This window comes from Anolis carolinensis, chromosome 1 (genome assembly GCF_035594765.1).
Source record: "Anolis carolinensis isolate JA03-04 chromosome 1, rAnoCar3.1.pri, whole genome shotgun sequence".
In the NCBI taxonomy this organism is placed as follows: domain Eukaryota; kingdom Metazoa; phylum Chordata; class Lepidosauria; order Squamata; family Dactyloidae; genus Anolis; species Anolis carolinensis.
Genome location: NC_085841.1, coordinates 96073102 through 96094651, shown reverse-complemented (window position 1 = coordinate 96094651; position 21550 = coordinate 96073102). Strand labels below are relative to the sequence as shown.

Genomic DNA, 21550 nt, shown 5'->3' with positions numbered 1-21550 from the left:
TATATGTTATACGTCAGAAAGCACTGTCATCAGTAAAGTTTTAAGAAATGAAATTTCTACAATAATTACTGTGAGAATGAGGAACAATTAATGAAAGTAGGAGTTTGGGAGGATAAGGTTGCCTGTAGATATTTTCTTCCCACCTTTCAAACATCCACTCGTGTTTTAATGCCAAAATCATTCAATCAATGTGAGAGCTAGGTTTTCTAAATTAAATCCAAACTGCAAAGAACAAGTGAAACTGAACACCAAGAAAGCTTTGGAGATCAACTTTTTAAAACATCTATGATCTCTTCCAGTTACCTTGAAGAGCTGGAAACACATTAGTTTAATGAAACTTGGGCCTTCATATCTTTTTATGATATTCAGTGACCAAAGACAAGGGGGGGGGGGGGGGACCCTGTATTACTATATCTTCCAAGCTTTGGAAACAGTGGGATTAGCCTTTTTTCTATTAGTTGCTTATCTTTCCAGCTTCAGTATTTATTCTGCTGCTGGCTACTGGATTGTGTTGTCTGCAGAAAAGGAGGGGGCTTTTGTGAACTTGTCACCTCAGATTTGCTCCATTTCAGGTCAATTTAAAGAATGGTTTTAATTAAACTGCTGGAAGAGAAATCCCAGCATTGACACATACTTGAATTTTGGTTTCAGCATTGTTTATCTCAATAAACTTAAATAGATCAGTTTTCCAGGTTAATAGCATTGTTTCAAAATGAAAGAATATCATCCCCATGATTTGATTACTCATTTCTGCTAACAACATGGTACAGTTGTCTTGCTGATAGTTTCAGGGAAGTTTCATGCATGATCATAAAACTGCTTTTTAATTTTCTAGAGTAATATATGCACTGTGTAGTTTGACACAATGTGGCATACAGAGTAGAAGATGGTAATTTTAAAGGTTTAATAGGTAGGTTTTTACATTAAATTCATAATGCAAAAACAAATGCATACAAACACCAAGCTTACATACATATGAAAAAATACATATGTCGTCTAGACATCCCTATTCTACAGATTTCAAATGGATTAAGAGTAATTTTTTTCCACAGAACTATGGACATAATGGGAAATGAAATTATTCAATATATATAGAGATAGAGGGGGGGAGCGGGAATAATGTATCTGTACAGCAGCCAAATAGGCCACAGTATCCAAAGATGGCATGCCATCACAGATCAGATTTAAGACTCCTGTCTTCTAGTCTGTCTTGAAGCTTTGCTTTCTCACCACACCAAGCCAGAAACTGGTTGACTTCTGAGGGAATCAGTATGAATGTCACCATCTCCCAAACTTATGCAAGACCACTGGAGACATTATACTCAGTTCTATATACAGACATGCCCATATAAGCTGGGCTCCTGCTTGGCTCACTAAAGGGCTAAGTTTTTATGGGGTTACCATTATATTTAGGAAAAATTCAGGTAACTGGTGGTTGTCTAATAAAAATGAGAGTGTCTCACATGTACTGTACAACCCATGTATCAATTGTTGATATAGTCCTGGACTTTGCATGGATACACAAAAACATAGGTAATTGTGAACCCTTTTGAAATGAGGACTCCCAGGCGAAGAATACCATATAGTTGTGTGGAAGGACCAATAAAATGCCTGGAAAGGACATTTTTGACAGACATGGATAAGTGTGATGGTTGAATACTGGTCACATAGATACAGGTATCATACTGTATTAAAAAGAACAAGTGTTATACCATAGATTGCACTTCCTTTGGTTCATATTTATTTTTGAGCATACCTGTTCTAGGTATCTAATAATCAATATTTCCCTTTAGACTATTCGCCAAAAGTTTCCTCTTCTCACCACAAGACGCCTGGGCACAAGAGGCCATTCAAAGTAAGACACGTTTCACATCTTTCTTAATCTTAATTCTTCAATCCACAAAATATTTATTCAGATGGGTGTCTTGTGTATGATGAAAAAGAGCTTTTAGAGTACCTGGGAAATATGGCAACTGCATTGATCACAACTTACTGGCTGACATTCTGAGAATTAAAATAAAAACCTTTCAGCCTTTTCTTCTGGTAAAAAGATTTATCCAGAGGAATGAGAGGATCTATACTATAAATTGTATTTTTATCTTTCTGTTATGCTGTGTAAATCACATGTTTAATGAAAAAGTTACCATAGTCAGGTTTACATAACTGAATGTAATGAGATTCCAAAAGTTACACATCTCTCCATCCTAATCCCCAGTATTAGTCATGTCATTGCAGTGTCCCCCCAGCAGCCCTTTGGTAGTTGGTAGAAAGCAAAGGGGGAACAGAGAGGAATTGGCCATGTCCCGTAACTAAATAAACACCAAATGTCATGATTAGAGTCCAGGTAAAACCTAGTAAACAAAGCAGTATAATTTCCAATATACCTCACAACCTCTGAGGATGCCTGCCATAGATGTGGGCAAAACGTCAGGAGAGAATGCTTTTGGAACATGGCCATAAAGCCTGGAAAACTCACAACTACCCAGTATAGCATCTCTCTAAGCCATTCTTTCTTGATCACTCTTTTCCCAGATGAGTGTAGACTTTTAACCACTTTACACAGTTAGTTCAGAAAGTCAGTACATTCCCCAAAGAGAAGGCCTCTGGCTGTATCCACACTGCAGAATTAAAGCAGTTTAACACCACATTAAGTTTGATGGTTTAGTGCTACGGAATTCTGGGCTTTGTAGCTTTGTGAGATATTTAACCTCCATCAGAAAGCTCTGAGGCCACAACAAACTACAAATCCCAAGATTCTATAGTTGGAGACATGGCAGTTAAAGTGATGTCAAACTGCTATAATACTACAGAGTGCATGGTAGGCTTGGGAATATAACCTTTAAGTCTGGATCATGGGAGGAAACCATGCAGCCCTCCAGATAACGTTGAACTGCAAGACTGGCAGCCCTACCAAAGAACATCCATTGGTAAAAATGGCTGGAAGTTTCAGTCCAACTGTATGTGGAAGGACTATATAGTTCCAGGCAGTTCTGGATAGTAAGATATCACTGTAAACATTTTAGAAAGGAACAACAGAGACAAAACTTCAGAACTTAATCAAGAGGACAGAGAAAAGCAATAGAGAGCAGCAGTGTGTGCACCTCTTTGCTACAGGACAGATGGGCCTGTAAGTGAATGGGGTTGGATTGGGAAAGGTGTGTGTGTGGAAGCAAGAGAGAGAGAGAGAGAGAGAGAGAGAGAGAGAGAGAGAGAGAGAGAGAGAATAAGAGCAGCTTAAAGACATGTAGGGGGAGCTTATGACTTCATTTGCTAAAATGAATGGCAAAAGAGACTCCTCAATGGTAGATTAAATTCGGATCAAAAGAACAGGTGTTCCAAAGCTGCAGTAGAGCCTCCATTGGGCAGGAGCACAAGGTGATGGATGGGCAAATCTGGGCGCCCGGCCAGCAATTTGAAAAGCAAGCTAGTTGGTCTCCTAACAAGACTGGTTTTGAAAACATACTAAGCTCAGTATGCTTTCATGCTGTCTACTGTATTCTCAGGTGAAAAATTGTGAGGGTATTAGACCTTCTTTCTGAAAAGGTTAAAAGAGATAACACATCTCAGGATTACAAAAAAGTATATTTGTTTTACTCTAAAATAAGGCCAACAAGGGAATGTATTTAATTAGCATGCATCAATATCTAAAATATGTATCACTTAACTGCAAGAAAAGGCAATTGAAAAATGAAATCAAATAGCATAGAGAAATGCACAACATTCTTCATATTCTTATTTATGTATTTATTTAAAACATTTAGATTGCGCTCTTCCCACCCCAAAGGGGACTAAAAAAAAGCACAACATATATATGGCAAACATTCAATGCCAGAACATAAAATAAACTATAAATATACATAAACACTAAAATAAGTTATCTTCACATTAAAACAATTATTTAAAACCATCACAAGTCAACTGTACTGGATCTGGTCAGCAGCGTGAAGTTTCCTATTGTTGCCTTATTGTACTGCCCCAAAGGCTTGGTCCCACAGCCAGGTCTTCATCATCTTTCTGAAGGACAGGTGGGAGGGGGCTGATCTAATCTTGTCAGGGAGGGAGTTCCATAGCCGAGGGGCAACCACTGAGAAGGCCCTGTCTTTCGTCCACACCAATTGCACCAGTGATGGTGATGGGACCGAGAGCAGAGCCTCCTTGGAAGATCTTAATCTCCACAGTGGTTCATAGAGGGAGATGTGTTCAGACAGGTAAACTGAGCTGGGGCCATTTAGGGCTTTAGAGGCCAAAGCCAGCCCTTGGAATTGTGCTCGGTAGCAAACTGGCAACCAGTGAAGTGATGCAACATAGTAGTTGTGTGCTCCCCTTACGCTGCCCCAGTTATTAACCTGTTACTCTTAACCATTTCTCTGTGTATAATACGAGATTCCAAATGAGAGGGCAGCTTGTCCCCCTGGCTGAAACAGGAGACAAATCTGAGGCCCCTTCTACTCAGCTGAATAAAATCCCATATTATCTGCTTTGAACTGGAATATATGGCAGTATGGACTCAGATAACCCAGTTCAAAGCAGATATTGTGGGATTTCCTGCCTTGATATTCTAGGTTATATGACTGTATGGAAGGGCCCTGAGAGTTTCATGGCTTGGAGCAGTCATTCTTAAAATGTACTTGAACATTAAAATGTACACCGAAATGGAGGGCTGATGCTGGTGTGGTGGTGGTCTCTCTGTAGTACTAGTAGCTCAGTCCTTCACAAACTGTGGCCCTCCAGATGTTTGGGCCTCCAACTCCCAGAAGCCAGCTTGTCCAATGGCAAGGAATTCTGGGAGCTGAAGTCCAAAACACTTCGAGGATTGCAGGTTGTGCAGGCTTGTAGCAACTGCTAGATCTCACTAGTGCAACAAGCAAAAATGGATCAAATGAAAGTGTGGAGGGCAAAATGGAAACTAAAGTGAACAACAAACAAGGAAGTGTGAACAGGGAAGAAAAGAAGGAAGGAAAGAAGGAAGGAAGGAAGGAAGGAAGGAAGGAAGGAAGGAAGGAGGCTGGAAGGGAGGGAGATAGAGAGAAAAAAATGAAGCAAAGTCAAGATAGGGAAAAATCCTTTGAGATACCACTGTGAATGACATTCTGCATGGACTTCTTGGTAGAAACTATAAATAATGATGGTTCAAATCCAGAGGAAGTAGGCTGAATATATTGAAATCAATATAACAAATACATGAGTCATGCCTAAATTAAATACTAGGATTTCACCATAGCCAACATTCTTTGGATGGGGTCCAAGGGACAGCTGTGCAGTTGTGACTACTCTTGAGGAACAACATTTTCATGTATCATGGGATAATAGCACACACACATATGTATGTGCACATGCATAAGCACACACTATGGGTAGGTTGTGCTCATGTTACAGTGTAATTTCTTTGTCGACTTTGACCAATGCTATATTTTAATTCCTCCCTCCACCATTTCTGAAAGGCATTATCTTATTTATTAAAAGTGATTTAGTGGGTTAATAAAACTGATATGGCAGCTGGCCTTGCGATAACGAGTTATTGCTAGTCCCTGAGCAGCTTAATCGTATCATTGCCTTATCAGCCATCATTTGTGTCAGCATATGTTCCTGTCAGGGTGGCTCTTTGCGTAGGAACATATGTTCATGCACATGGCAAGGGATGGGTGAAAGAAAGTCAATTATTCTGGGTCTTGTTGAAAATCTTGATGCCAATCTTGAAGCCAAAGATTAGCAGTGGAGCTTTTATTTAGTTTCAGCAAAAGAGAAACAATTAGACATTAAAGCAAACAAATCTGATCTATCCACTCCTTCCCATAAATCTGTTTCCTCTCCCAAGTCCATGCGAGATAATGGCTTTGTTTTATAGCATCTGATACATAAAATGTATTATACAAATGTATTTTTAAAATGTTATGTCAATTCATACATATTATAATACCTTATAATATTTTTATTTTACATTGTATTTTACAATGTCATGTGGCGGCTAAAAAAGCCAATGGGATTTTGGCCTGCATAAATAGGAGTATAGTGTCTAGATCCAGGGAGGTCATGCTACCCCTCTATTCTGCCTTGGTCAGGAATACTGTGTCCAATTCTGGGCACCGCAATTGAAGAGAGATGTTGACATGTCGAGGGTGCTTTGAATGCGATTTTCCTGCTTCTTGGCAGGGGGTTGGACTGGATGACCCATGAGGTCTCTTCCAACTCTATGATTCTATGTAGATGAAACTTCTATGTAAGATGTAAACTCAATGGGGTTTTAATGACAAAAACATTATCCAGGAGATGCGTCTGTGGTTTTTCCCCACCAATATTTCATTATTTAAAGTAAAATATGTTTAAATAAAGTATGTTCATTTTTAATGAAATGAACATACTTTATTTCTTTATTTTCAATCTGATATTTGAAAACCCAGCCAGCTACGCTATCATTTGATCCTTCTTAATACTTGCCTTCACTATGAGTCTTCCAGTCCTGCAGAAACCCTCTTCTTCTGTGAAATACTTCCCAGGCAACAGTTTGAGCAGCACTGGCAAGTAGGGAAAAGGGGAAAAAAAGGTTGGCCATTGGGCTAGTCTAGACTGGCTGCTAAATATTCCAAACTGGCCACAAGAGGTGGCCAGATGTACCCGACAAATCTCCTACAGTGCTACTTTTGTGTCCACACTGTCCAACTGGGCCAAGACTACATCACCTCCTCTTTACCGTCACTGACTAGCAGTCCATTTGGGATGAGCCTGGGTTGTTTTGTTACTGTAGACAAGTTAATGTATACAGATGCTCTAGTATCAAGGCACTTTTAAAAAAAGCACCTACTGAGTACTTCCTGGAATTACATTACTGAAATGTAACATAACAAATATATAACAGATACAAAAAGTTAAGCATCAGTTTTGATTACCTTTCCTATCTTCATATCCTTTTTTATAATCCTCTAATTGTCTTGGTTCCTCCTTCCTACAGATATCACTATTATGGAATTGGCATCAAAGAAAGCAGCGCATACTATCATTCTGTGTATTCTGGGAAAGGTTTGACAAGGTATGGTAGAAGGCCTACAATGCTAAGATATTGTTGGAAGATGATCATAAATCACTCCCATCTAATTGAAATATATACCTTACTTGATTTTAATTACATGATTAGTTGACACTTGATGACAATTTGGTGAATGTATAAATGGTGCTTGTTTAAAAACAGTTTTAAAGACGATTTTCAGAGATATGAATGTTCTTCAGATGTGATTGCTGCATGCAAAGTTCTATCTGGGACAGAAATAGCAAAAGCAATGGCATGTGCAATAGTTTTGGGGAATTTCCAGACATTCAGGTGCTGTCCATGGAGGTCCTGGAATCAAATACCAGCGGATACTAAGGGTCCCACTATACTGCCATATCAAAATACAAGGAAATTATTTTTGGCATGTGCATTCCATGTTCTTCCCCAAATTAAAAGTAATGTATTTTGGTTTTCAAAGGTTTTCTGGGAGCAAGATGAAGAATGAGGTAAGTAACATGTGCTATGCTGCTTGATCTTTTAGATACGGATGCAATTTGTAAGGACTACAGGGACAAACACCTCTGTTTTCGAATTTGGGATGCAACACATTCTTTGAAACATCAGGCTTTAATTTCTCCAGCCTCAAGCCTGTGCACCTCATTTTCTGGGAAAGTGGGGGTTTTTTTTACAGTAATTCCTAGAATCCCTTCAAGATTTTTGAAAATGTACTCGATTTTTTTTGGTCATGGCCTAAATATTGGTGGTCCAAACCAAAGTAGACCCACTGAATCCATAGCTGAATTGCAATCCAACACCTCTATAAATCTTTTTTTATTCAGTGGAGCCACTCTAGTTGAATTGAGAACAGTTGGAATCAGGTTAATATCTCCAAGCTCTCAATTGATCTCACCCATGCTTTATGCATTTTTAGAGGAGGAAGAGAAAAGGAGCATTGATTTTGTTGTAGGTACTAGGCTTGAGCGATCCACGAAAAAATTGATTCTAAACTCGTTTCAAAAGTAGAGGGGGGCAGCGTTTCGTTTCTGAAGTCATTTCCGAATTTAGCCCCCCAAAAAATTCGAAATTAACGAAAATTCGTTATTTTCTAAATTAATTCGTTAATGGCGGACGCGCATGCGCAGTTGCCCAAAAACAGCCCAGGGGGGGGGAGTTAGGGGGCTCTCCTGCACTCATTTTTTCAGCTATACTGATCAAATTTAGTACAGTGGGAGAACACAATCCACCCTGCTTGTTCGCTAAATTGCAGAGCGTTTGCCCTTTCCTAAGATTTATTGCGCAATTTTATAGTTCATATAAAAAAACTTTATTTACCAATTGCAAAAAATCTGTTCCTGCTTTTAAATGTTCAATAGGGGTTCCTTCACTGTGAAAGTCCTTCTTCTACTTGTGCAACATTGTTTCAGTGCCCGTAAATCTGTCAAAATGTTAGGGCATTGGGGGCCATTGGCCAAGAGACACATTGTGCTGCCTGCCACAATGCGCAATGACTTTCCCCAGGCATCCATATTGGAGGCCATTATACCACAGTGGTCAAGCCCCTCCCGCTCCCAAGAAATGTAAGATTTGTGCGACGTTGGTTTGATTTATCGCCTGATGGCAAAATGGGGGCTTGGATCCCACTCCCCTGGGGAGCCGGCCACCGTGGGCCGTCTCCCACCCCCGCCCCTTTCCCCAAAGCAGCAGGGCGTGGGCTTAAACTGTGGAAATAGACATGGGGGCATGGATCCCACACCCCTGACCCTTTCCCTAAAGCAGTAGGGCGGGGGCTTAGCTGCAGAGATACACATGAGGGTTTGGATCCATTAAAAGCACTGGCAGGGGGAGTGGGAAAAATTGGAGCAAAAAGAAAGAAAAAATCAACGTGGTGATCCGAACCACAATGTCCAAGATGGAGAAAAAAGCAGAAAGAAAAAATCCCCGTGGGGATCCGAACCCCAATGTCTATCTCAGCAGCAAAGACCCCACCCTGCGCCGGCCACAGTTGGCCGGCATGCATCCCCTAGAGAGAGAGAGAAAAAAAAACAGAGGACCCCACCCCAAAGGAAGGATCTTGGAAAAATTGCCCAAATATGAACGGAAGGACAGCCGCGAGAGAAGAGAGATGCGGCGCATCGTGGGAAACTCGACCACGTAGGCCGAGAGGCAGCAAAAAGAAAAGAAAAGAAAGAAAAAAGCCGCAGGTAGCAAAGACCACACATTGAGCCGGGCCGGCCACAGTTGGCCGGCATGCATCCCCTAGAGAGAGAGAGAGAAAAAAACAGAGGACCCCGCCCCAAAGGAAGGATCTGGGAAAAATAGCTCAAACGTGTGCAGAAGGACAGCCGCGAGAGAAGAGAGATGAGGTGCATCGTGGGAAACTCGACCACGTAGGCCGAGAGGCAGCAAAAAGAAAAGAAAAGAAAGAAAAAAGCAGCAGGCAGCAAAGACCACCAGCCTGAGCCGGCCACAGTTGGCCGGCATGCATCCTCTAGAGAGAGAGAGAGAGAAAAAAAAACAGAGGACCCGCCCCAAAGGAAGGATCTGGGAAAAATTGCCCAAAAGTGTGCGGAAGGACAGCCGCGAGAGAAGAGAGATGCGGTGCATCGTGGGAAACTCGACCACGTAGGCCGAGAGGCAGCAAAAAGAAAAGAAAAGAAAGAAAAAAGCCACAGGCAGCAAAGACCCCACCCTGAGCCGGCCACAGTTGGCCGGCATGCATCCCCTAGAGAGAGAGAGGGGAAAAAAAAGAGGACCCCGCCCCAAAGGAAGGATCTGGGAAAAATTGCCCAAAAGTGTGCGGAAGGACAGCCGCGAGAGAAGAGAGATGCGGTGCATCGTGGGAAACTCGACCACGTAGGCCGAGAGGCAGCAAAAAGAAAGGAAAAGAAAGAAAAAAGCCGCAGGCAGCAAAGACCCCACCCTGAGCCGGCCACAGTTGGCCGGCATGCATCCCTGAGAGATCGGCCCGGCCCTCCCACAAAGTTTTCTGCTTTAGCGACCTTAGCCTCTACCCACGCCAACACCCCACCACCCAAGGGGAAGGGCGTGTTTTCTTCACGTCTGCTATTGAAATGTGGGCCCAAGCCCCTCTGATCAGGGGGGCCGGCCACCGTTGGCCGGCCCCACGCCAACACCCCACAACCCATGGGGAAGGGCGTGTTTTCTTTACGTCTGCTATTGAAATGTGGGCCCAAGCCCCTCAGACCAGGGGGGCCGGCCACCGTTGCCCGGCCCCACGCCAACACCCCACAACCCATGGGGAAGGGCGTGTTTTCTTTACGTCTGCTATTGAAATGTGGGCCCAAGCCCCTCAGACCAGGGGGGCCGGCCACTGTTGCCCGGCCCCATGCCAACACCACACAACCCATGGGGAAGGGCGTGTTTTCTTTACGTCTGCTATTGAAATGTGGGCCCAAGACCCTCAGACCAGGGGGGCCGGCCACCGTTGGCCGGCCCCACGCCAACACCCCGCAACCCATGGGGAAGGGCGTGTTTTCTTTACGTCTGCTATTGAAATGTGGGCCCAAGCCCCTCAGACCAGGGGGGCCGGCCACCGTTGCCCGGCCCCACGCCAACACCCCACAACCCATGGGGAAGGGCGTGTTTTCTTTACGTCTGCTATTGAAATGTGGGCCCAAGCCCCTCAGACCAGGGGGGCCGGCCACTGTTGCCCGGCCCCATGCCAACACCACACAACCCATGGGGAAGGGCGTGTTTTCTTTACGTCTGCTATTGAAATGTGGGCCCAAGACCCTCAGACCAGGGGGGCCGGCCACCGTTGCCCGGCCCCACGCCAACACCCCACAACCCATGGGGAAGGGCGTGTTTTCTTTACGTCTGCTATTGAAATGTGGGCCCAAGACCCTCAGACCAGGGGGGCCGGCCACCGTTGGCCGGCCCCACGCCAACACCCCACAACCCATGCCACAAAGGCACACTCCCTGACAGCAAACCGTCAAGCCTCTGGATAATTCAAGCCATTTTTGTAGTCAATGTTTCCAATATATCGTGATATTTTGGTGCTAAATTCATAAATACAGCAATTACAACATTACTGCATATTGAACTACTTTTTCTGTCAAATTTGTTGTATAACATGAAGTTTTGGTGCTTAATTTGTAAAATCATAACCTAATTTGAGGTTTAATAGGCTTTTCCTTGATCTGTCCTTATAATCCAAGATATTCGCTTATCCAAGCTTCTGCCGGCCCGTTTAGCTTGGATTAGTGAGACTCTTCTGTATTAAAGAAAATGTTGCATCAATAACACATAAAATAAAACTGCTGTCACAGTCAGCATACAGCATTACCTGCTTAAGAAACAGTGGTGTAAAAACACGGCTCTGGTCCGAGGGCTGAATACTTCACAGAGATGAGGTAGTTTGACAGTTAAAAATCAATAAAGTGCGAAATACTCTTGGCCTGGCAACCAATTCTTCAATAGGCAACGATCCACCACAGAGTCCTCGAAGGCTTTTTGGAAGAGGAAGGTTTTAAGGCTCTGATGTTAGGTTCATGTTTCTATGGAGTTGAACTAGAGGGAAGACTTGTGTGTGTCTGGTGTTATTAAAGTTCTCTAGCAGATGAGCTGGAAAGAGGGAAATGACTTCTGTTGGTATACAGTTTCAGTAAAGTTGAGGAAGTAAAATAATGAAAGATATTGTCTTTAATGGAGTAGAAATGAAACCAAAGAACTTAAACATAGCACAAATGTTGAGACAAAAGAAACCATGAAGACATAACTCATTGTTTTTAATAGCAATACAGAGTTTCTGAGTGGTTTGTTTCTCTACTTATGAGTCTGCGGAAGATTAGCAACACATACTGTCAACCACACCCGCTCAAGGCGATGGGACAGTGAAAGAAGACAATTTTGAGAAGTGGCGAAGGCCGAGGTGTCCCGCTTTCTGCGGTGTGATTCCACCCTCTTCTATCGTCCTGCCAACAAGCCAGCAAACTGAAGTTCCCACGCCACAGAACCTGCGGCCACACATCAATAGCAGCCGCAAAGGCACACGCCCTGACGGGCAAACGGCACCGTCCGCGTGCGTGGCCAGAGGGCGAGGGGACCATAAGGCGGCCGTCCCGCGGCGTCAGCGTCGACCACAGCCTCTCAAGGCGATGGGACAGTGAAAGAAGACAATTTTGAGAAGTGGCGAAGGCCGAGGTGTCCCGCTTTCTGAGGTGTGATTCCACCCTCTTCTATCGTCCTGCCAACAAGCCAGCAAACTGAAGTTCCCACGCCACAGAACCTGCGCCCACACATCAATAGGCACACGCCCTGCGCCCACACATCAATAGGCACACGCAAAGGCACACGCCCTGACGGTCAAACGGCACCGTCCGCGTGCGCGGCCAGAGGGCGAGGGGACCCAAAGGCGGCCGTCCCGCGGCCACAGCGTCAACCACAGCCTTTCAAGGTGATGGGACACGAGACAACCATTTTGACAAATGGTGGCCACGGCCGAGGTGTCCCACTTTCTGCGGTGATTCCACCCTCTTCTATCGTCCGGCCAACAAGCCAGCAAAAAACACTTCAGAAGCCAGGGAACCTGCACCCACACATCAATAGCAGCCGCAAAGGCACACGCCCTGACGGGCAAACGGCACCGTCCGCGTGCGCGGCCAGAGGGCGCGGGGACCATTATTCGGCTGTCCCGCGGCCACTGCATCGACCACACCCGCTCAAGGCGATGGGACAATGAAAGATGAAAATTTAGAGAAGTGGTGGCCAAGGCCGAGGTGTACTACTTAATGCAGCAAGACACAGCCACAAAGGTTCTGATGGACCGTTATTTCTGTAAAGTGAGACTCTGCCGTATTCCTTCACCAAATATGTCTTACCGAAGGATCCACATCAATTATAACAATGTTCTTTCTGTACAGGAACTGTGAGGATCTGGAGAAGACCTAACAGTCATGGCTCATTCCCGAAATATTTTTGGACAAAAAAAGGGTAGAGATTTGAATGTAATCCGTTCCGAACCCAAAGCGGATGCATTTCCTACCTTGGCTTTTATGGACTAAGTTCCCCCAGAATATCCTTCTTCCCATCCAGAATCATTATTACAGGAGACAAAACCTATAGGAACCTCAGGGAACGGCCCCTAGAGATTGATTTACCCAAAAACGAAAGTGGGCAACGGTGTGTGATGATAAAGACGAGAACGGAAGGGAAGAGAGGAAGGAAAGCATGGTAGGATAGAGGAGAGAGTTGTTGGACATAGGCCAAAGGGGCAACCCCCCCGCCCCCCAACAGAAATAGCCAAAGTTAATCAGAAGCAGAGCTGCTTAAAGGAGGAGAACTGTTGTTCTAGGAGGCGTCGGTGTCAAAATCCAAATCGGGGAAATTCAACACGGGAAGGTTGGCCTTCAGGAAGACCAGTTTCTCAACTGTTTGAGGGTCCAGCAAGCTGTGGTGGGGCGTGACTACATCTCCCGCTAGGCTGAAGACCCTTTCGCTCTGCACGCTGGTGGGAGGACAGCTGAGGAACTGGCGGGCTACGTGCGACAGATCCAGCCACATGTGATCACGTGAAGCCCAATAGGCCAATGGATCACAAGAAATTATCTCAGGAGGCTCCTCAAAGTACCTGTTGACCGAGCATTCGGCCGAGTCTACCTTTTGAGCAGAAGCCAGCAAAGAGGAATCTTCCGAGCAGGCTAGTATGGCCACCGTCTCTGCAAAGAAAGCGTTTCCTGGTCGCGGCTGGAGATCCGTAACCCTACGGCAACCCCCTGCCGGCTCCCCGGTACTATCACTCTCGCCACTAGCACTAGTGCTGGGGGTGGCAGGCATTTCCGGTAGAGGGAACGCTGTGCCCGTTTCCCCCACCCTGGCAGCAAAGACCTCCCTCACAAGGTTAACTAGTTGGGCCTTCCATACGGTAAAGTCTTTTGGGCAGACGTTGTACTTTAGCCGTGGATCACACAAGGCCGCCAGCATATGGACCTTGCTGGAAAGAAGTGGCTCTAGGCGTTTCCGTACAGCAAAGGACAACCTCCTCACCACCTCCTGGACCGGCGGTGTCAGCGGTCCAGCCAGGGAGTCCAGTGTTCGACCGGCCCCAAGCCTTTCTAGGTGCCTCCTTAGCCCCAAGACCATGGGCACTGCCTGGCTAAGAAGGGCTTTTGAATCCGAAAGGGTCTCTGTGGCATGTTTGAATGGCTTTAGCATGTCTACCAGCTGGGAGATGGTGTCCCACTCTTGCTTAGTTGGAACAAGCTTGCTAACAGGCGCAACCAATGTAAGGGAGATGCCGTGTACCGCCTTCTGCTGCTCGACCATGCGTTCGAGCATCTTATAGGTTGAATTCCACTGGGTAGAGACGTCCTGGAGCAGCTTGTGCTGCGGGAGGCCTTCAAGGCTCTGCCTGTCTCTCAGCTGCCGGGCTGCCTTGATGCTCCTGTGGAAGTAGCCCGCGATCTTTCTACAGCGCTCGATCAGCAGGGCGATGTTTGCGGTGCTGGCCGGCTGCTCTTTAAACCTTCCTTGACGGTATTGTGAAGCAAGTGGGCCATGCAGGTGACAATCAAAAATCCTGCACTTTCAACCGCTTTGATCATATTTTTACCAGCGTCAGTCACCATGAAGCCCCTCCTCATTTCTTCCGGCCTGCACCGTATCCACTCCCCCATCATGTTTCCCAGATAGCTGCAGATGGTCTCTGCCTTGTGATCACGATCAACTACCTCCAAAGCGAGGAGTGCCCAACGATGGGATGTATCCATACTGCCTTCCTTCTCCCATCAATGTGCCGTGAGAGAGAGGTAGGAATGGCCTCCTCCCAAGCTTGACCAAATATCAGAGGTAAAATGGATGTGTCCTCCCATGGCGCTCCGCAACATCTGGATAATGCATTCCTTGCAGCCCTCGTACAATCCGGGAATAACTTTTCTGGAAAGGTGTGACGGGAGGGGATTTTGTAGCGGGGGCACAGGCATTTCATAAGGCGGACGAAGCCTTCTTGTTCAACCAGGCGGAAGGGATGGTGATCAAGGGCCATAATCTCTCCCACACTTTGGGTTATCTGCTGGGGTGTGGGTAATGTTTCCCCCGTTCTCTTCCTGGCTAAAGGCATGCCCCAATCCTCCAAGGTGGACTGTGTCTGCCTTCCACCATCTACACCAGGAGAACTTTGTGTGCTAATGCTGCCACTGCAAGGGCTTGCAGCTCCCCCTCCTACCGATATCAAGGGATGGTGTCGCTTCATGTGAGAGCTCAACCCCGAGGTCGCAAGATGTCTCAGGTCTCTGCCTCTGCTGATATTTGCCCCACAGTGTCTACAAACTGCCAAAGTGGCACGCTGAGTGTGGACATGGAAATGGTCCCAAATATATGACCTTGGCCTCCCCACAGCCACTGTGCCGACGCCCAGGGAGATAGGAGTCGTGGGCACCCTTTCAGCAGCATGAGAAAGACTATGATTTAATGGTACTACCTCCTCTACCTCCTCCTCACTGTCAGTAGCGGGTGGAGGGGTGGGGTTATCAAGATCCTCACTATCCACCACCTGTAGTTCCAGGACGGAACACCTGCATGTTCCATTGATTGTCCACTTGTCTCAGCTCCAACCGACAAATGGCTCCGGGTGGAGGGCTGTGAACTTTCAGCAGTCGAACAGCCAGCTTCTTCATCAAGTCCACCCACTCCCATCGTTCCGCGTTCCAGACGGATGGGACCCACCCTAACTTTTTTGGCCCCCCACAGTGTCCGGGGTGTTGCTTGACCACTAGCAGGACTTGCTCCACCAGACCCGTGTTCAGCTGAACGCTTCATGATAACGGGAGTGTTTTCAGGTAACAGAAGGGAGGAAAGTATTGTGTTACTGGGGGGAAAGATGTGTTGTTTCTTGATTGGCAATGTGTTCTGGGTCTAACTGCCGCAAACCCTTCTATTGCTGTTGTTCTTATTGTTATACGTTAAAAGGGGATACCTGTATTTTCCAGACCTTGATAGGGTTAATATAAGAGAAAGAGATTTGCAGCAACCCCTACTTGAGCAGCCGAGAAGGAAAGGAAAGAGGGGGAAACAAAATCAGGCTCCCTTTTTTCCCAAAACAGGTGTTGTTCTACAAAGGACGATGGGATGTGAAACCCTTTTGCCAAACTTTGCTTTTGATTCACTGCGGCCCTGGCACAGACCAAAAGCCCTACTTGAGCAGCCGAGAAGGAAAGGAAAGAGGGGGAAGCAAAATCAGGCTCCCTTTTTTCCCAAAACAGATGTTGTTCTACAAAGGACGATGGGACGTGCAACCCTTTTGCCAGACTTTGCTTTTGATTCACTGCGGCCCTGGCAGAGACCAAAACCCCTACTTGAGCAGCCGAGAAGGAAAGAGGGGGAAGCAAAATCAGGCTCCCTTTTTTCCCAAAACAGGTGTTGTTCTACAAAGGACGATGGGACGTGCAACCCTTTTGCCAGACTTTGCTTTTGAATCACTGCAGCCCTGGCACAGACCAAAACCACTACTTGAGCAGCCGAGAAGGAAAGGAAAGAGGGGGAAGCAAAATCAGGCTCCCTTTTTTCCCAAACAGGTGTTGTTCTACAAAGGACGATGGGACGTGCAACCCTTTTGCCAGACTTTGCTTTTGATTCACTGCGGCCCTGGCACAGACCAAAACCCCTACTTGAGCAGCCGAGAAGGAAAGGAAAGAGGGGGAAGCAAAATCAGGCTCCCTTTTTTCCCAAAACAGGTGTTGTTCTACAAAGGACGATGGGACGTGCAACCCTTTTGCCAGACTTTGCTTTTGATTCACTGCGGCCCTGGCACAGACCAAAACCCCTACTTGAGCAGCCAAGAAGGAACGGAAAGAGGGGGAAGCAAAATCAGGCTCCCTTTTTTCCCAAAACAGGTGTTGTTCTACAAAGGACGATGGGACGTGCAACCCTTTTGCCAGACTTTGCTTTTGATTCACTGCGGCCCTGGCACAGACCAAAACCCCTACTTGAGCAGCCGAGAAGGAAAGGAAAGAGGGGGAAGCAAAATCAGGCTCCCTTTTTTCCCAAAACAGGTGTTGTTCTACAAAGGACGATGGGACGTGCAACCCTTTTGCCAGACTTTGCTTTTGATTCACTGCGGCCCTGGCACAGACCAAAACCCCTACTTGAGCAGCCGAGAAGGAAAGGAAAGAGGGGGAAGCAAAATCAGGCTCCCTTTTTTCCCAAAACAGGTGTTGTTCTACAAAGGACGATGGGATGTGAAACCCTTTTGCCAGACTTTGCTTTTGATTCTCTGCGGCCCTGGCACAGACCAAAAGCCCTACTTGAGCAGCCGAGAAGGAAAGGAAGCAAAATCAGGCTCCCTTTTTTCCAAAAACCCTTTTGCCAGACTTTGCTACTAGCGTTGAAAAAAGAAAAGTATCCTAATCAAAACGAAAGCCCACCCCGCCCGCAACAGGTAATGGCGCAGCAGAAAAATTGCAGGCCGGGTGGGAAAATGCAAACGCCAAGCTTGTGGGGAAAAAAGGCCACAGGCCCTTTGGAAAAAAAAAATCAGAAACACCCAACAGTTTCCCACCCCACCCCACCTCACCCACCCAACCTTTTCTCCCGGTCTTCTGATATGTAGATCTAGCTCAGCCAAGGAAGCTGTGACGCAGCAATCTTGCCTGCCTACGGAATCTCACTCCCAACCCACCCTCTCTCTGCTGATCCCGAGCCGAAATGAGCCACGAGGCGCCCGTGCACGGTCTTTTCATTCAGGACGTACTACCAGCCCCTCCCCTGGGTTAAACGTGCTCTCTGATTGGCCACAAGTTGGAAACAACACGCTAGGTTGCCCCAGTGCACTTACACAAGTTTGGGTGATTTGCAAAACCTTTTTTTCCCAACGAAAAAAACCCGACGAAATAAGAAAAACGGCCTGTCGCGGTTCGAAACCGCGATATCCAGACGTGTGGACAATCAAGGTCGTATATTGCTTCACAAGTTACAAAAGTAACGAATTAGTAACGAGTAACGGGGAAATCGAATTATTTGAGCAAGCCTAGTAGGTACCAATAAACATATGTTTGTATTTTATCAATCATTTACATTTTCATTCCTGTGAGTGTTTGTGTAGGCAGTGCACTGCTTTGCCCGGGAGCTATAATGTTCTTAAGATGGCCATGATTTCAGTACCAAGCTTAATGGACCAATGACCTAATTTGGTAATAAAGCAAGTTTCATTGTGATGTCATGGTAATTTCTTTCCTTTTGTAGTTTTATGTGAATATTTCCTTTGATTTTAAACAAATAGCCACATCACATTATTTTCAATGTTTAATCTCAGTTTATCCCATTCAAAAAAGACACTGAATATTTGTATATTTCCAGAAAGATATTTCATGTGTTATTCTTATTATCGTTTTTAAAGAAGAAATCACAAAATATTCATAGGAAATTGTTTGACTTCAGTTGTATTAACTTATTATCATCTTTCAAGCAACCTAATGTTTACATCAAGACAAGAGTGTCAGCAAACATTTTTCCATTTAGCTCCTTATCTATATTTGAATAATTCAATATTTGTACAAAGTACAGCTTGCAAATCCTTTTTGTAAAAAAAGGGACAAATCTAAAATGTTAATTGAAATCCTTCCTGAAGAGGCTGGCTCCTGTCAGTAGATATAGTGCAAAGGTAAATGGACATTTGTCAGACCAGTGTGGTAATTCTGGGTGCCAGTGTGCAAAAATGCATGTGGATAAGCTTTTTTTCCATGTCAGGTGTGAGAGAATTGGCCGTCTGCAAGGATATTGTCCAGGGGACGTCCAGATTTTTTTTTAATGTTTTACCATCCTTGTGGGATTTTATTTAATCTGGTTCATATCTTTTATGAATGCTTTCACTATGTAAGTTCATTTCCTCCAGTCTTTCCAGCAGGCTTGTGAGTGTTGTGGTGAACAGTAATGCTTGTTATTGCTGTGTACCTTTAAGTCATTTCCAACTTTTGATGACCTAACGTGAACCCATCATAGGGTTTTCTTGGTAAGATTTGTGCAGTAGGGTTTTGCCTTTGTGGTCCATCTGAGCCCTGAGGGAGTGTAACTTGGTCAAGGTCACCCAGTGGGTTTCAATGGCAGGGCAGAGATTTGAACCTGGTCTTCAAACTAATAGTCCAGCATTCAAACCACTACACCATGCTGGTCTTCAATGGCAAAGTAGAGGAGACAAAGGTTCTGTTGTGTTACCAGACATCCGCTCATACAACTTTTGACTGAAGTTATACTATTAATCATAATATATTCTTATACATATGCAAATAGTGTTGCTTTAATTGATAAAGAAAATTAAAATATAATACAGAGACCTTAAAGACTGTCAGAGAAATAGACTTTATAAAGAAAGAAACAGTGAAAAATGCTATTTGCGGAGATGATATAGAAAACTGCATTCAGTATCTTCCCTTTTCTGCTTCTTGCTTTGCATTCTTCTTTAAATACTTGATTCTGGTATAGCTATGTGTCTTCTGTTCTTTCCTTTGTTCTGCTTAATCCTCAATAGTAGTATGAATATGTATTAGCCAATGTACAGTAAAGGACACTGGGATTGTATAGATCTGATTATTTTGAGGAAGGTTTTTGATACAACTTGCATTTTGTGAGATGCTCAACTACCAGCATAGTTTTTGATTGCGACTTTGTGTATACATAACTTGTCACCAATAAACATATGAAAATTAATTTAGTTCTTTGTAATATTAGTAACAGTGTAGCTGGGATGCAGTGTTCACTTATAAAGACATTTCACCTGTTTTAGGGTGGATTCACCCGGAAATATTCCCTGAGCAGCAAAACAGGAACACTTCTTCCAGAATTCCCCAGCGCTCAGCATCTTGTTCTGGACAGGTGCATCTCTAAAGAAAAGGTAAATATGTGAAGTGTTTGTACAAAGAACTGATTTCCAGATCTGCCCCCTTTATTTTCCCTCTGCCCTCAAAGGCTTCACAGTAGTGACATGAAACAGTTCAAAATATCTATAGCCAAATAGACTTGACTGATTTATAGAGGGAGCAGATCTTTCATATCACCTGTTAACTGCCTTTCCATTGGAAGGTGGTTCAATTACTTACATATTAACTTGACTAATATTTTACAAACAGATAGTATTTGACTTGAGGACTGCAAAACAATGAAATGGTTAGGAGTCCTATCCACAGCAAATACCAAAGGATTAATTTAGCACTGATAAGACAGGGGCAAGCTATTTGGGCAAATTATGGAGTTTTCCTCCTAACTAGTTTTTATCAATGAATAGATTTGGAAGATAGCGTACTTGTTCACTGTAACTTCAAAATGGCTCAAGTATTTTACTTACTTTATTGTATAGTTAAACAGGCTGAAAACAAAAGCAGATTTTATATTCCTGAGATTTTAAATATCTGTCTCCATCTTGCTGATTTTCCCCTAATGTTTGACTTTTTGTGACTGGAATGCTAGATGTTAAACTTGGGGAACAGTGTAAGGAATATTATTTCTCTCCTGCATTTTTCATCATTTTGTACCTTTGTGAAGTTAAGGGGGCAAAGTTTATATAAACCAGGAAAGATTAGGAATGCAAATGAGACAACTATGACAATTTAGGCTTGATTCATACTGCCATATAGTGCAGTGTACATTTGCATTATATGGTTAGTGTGTAGACCCATTTAATGCAATTCAATGCAATTAAACTGCATTATATAGGTCTACACTGACCATATAACCCAGATTTAGGGTAGATCCAGTCACCGTTTCCTGGAAAGATAAGCAGTCTTTATGTGAGCAATAGTGTATATCACAGAAGGTTCACCTGATTGTAAAGAAGACCTTCAGCTTCCAAATTGCCCTTACTTGAAGGCTTTAAGCATAAATGAGCAAAGTGATCATACTCTAATCATGCACTAAAATAAGTGGAGACAACATTGTAATTCCTCAACTTGAAAAAACTAATATTTATGTTAACTGATTTTACCAAGTAAATTCTGGGGGGGGGGGGGGGGTGGATTAATCTCTCCGTTTCACTTTCAATAATGTTTGTATTTCCTATTTGAGTTTTTTCTTCATTTTTATCAGTTTCTGAGCATAAATGCGGACAGAAATTTGTATCCAGTTTTTTATGTATTTTCCCTGATAGATGGGCTTGATTATCAATGCAAAAGATAATGCTCTGTAACACGATTCTTGTTCCTGGGTTATAAATGTCATTTCCTAATTGGTTCTGTCATAAAAACCTAGAAAAAGTTAATTAAACTGCAACAATATTGTCACGGGAGATCCTGCAGCACATTTTGCTATAGTTTTTTCAGTGAATATCTCATTGAGTCTCAACCAATTCAACATAATTTGTAGCAGCCACAAAAATGAAGTTTCTGGAATATAACAATTACTTTCAAAATACCGTATATACTTGAGTATAAGCCAACCCGAATATAAGCCGAGGCACCTAATTTTACCACAAAAAACTGGGAAAACATTGGCTCCAGTGTAAACCAAGGGTGGTAAATTTCAGAAATAAAAATAGATACCAATAAAATTACATTAACTGAGGCATCAGAAGGTTAAATGTTTTTGAATATTTACATAAAGCTCAAATTTAAGATAAGACTGTCC

The 21550-nt window shown here is 44.2% G+C and overlaps 1 protein-coding gene across 1 annotated transcript in view; it reads left to right on the top strand.

Annotated features, from left to right (window-relative positions):
• rfx6 (regulatory factor X6) overlaps window positions 1–21550 on the top strand; it is a 52172-nt gene that overhangs the window by 7760 nt on the left and 22862 nt on the right. Inside the window, exons 4-7 of the mRNA XM_008120413.3 lie at window positions 1794–1855; window positions 6947–7024; window positions 7461–7488; window positions 19719–19826. Of these exons, the coding sequence (XP_008118620.2) occupies window positions 1794–1855; window positions 6947–7024; window positions 7461–7488; window positions 19719–19826 (276 nt within the window). The remainder of the gene's footprint in view (window positions 1–1793; window positions 1856–6946; window positions 7025–7460; window positions 7489–19718; window positions 19827–21550) is intronic.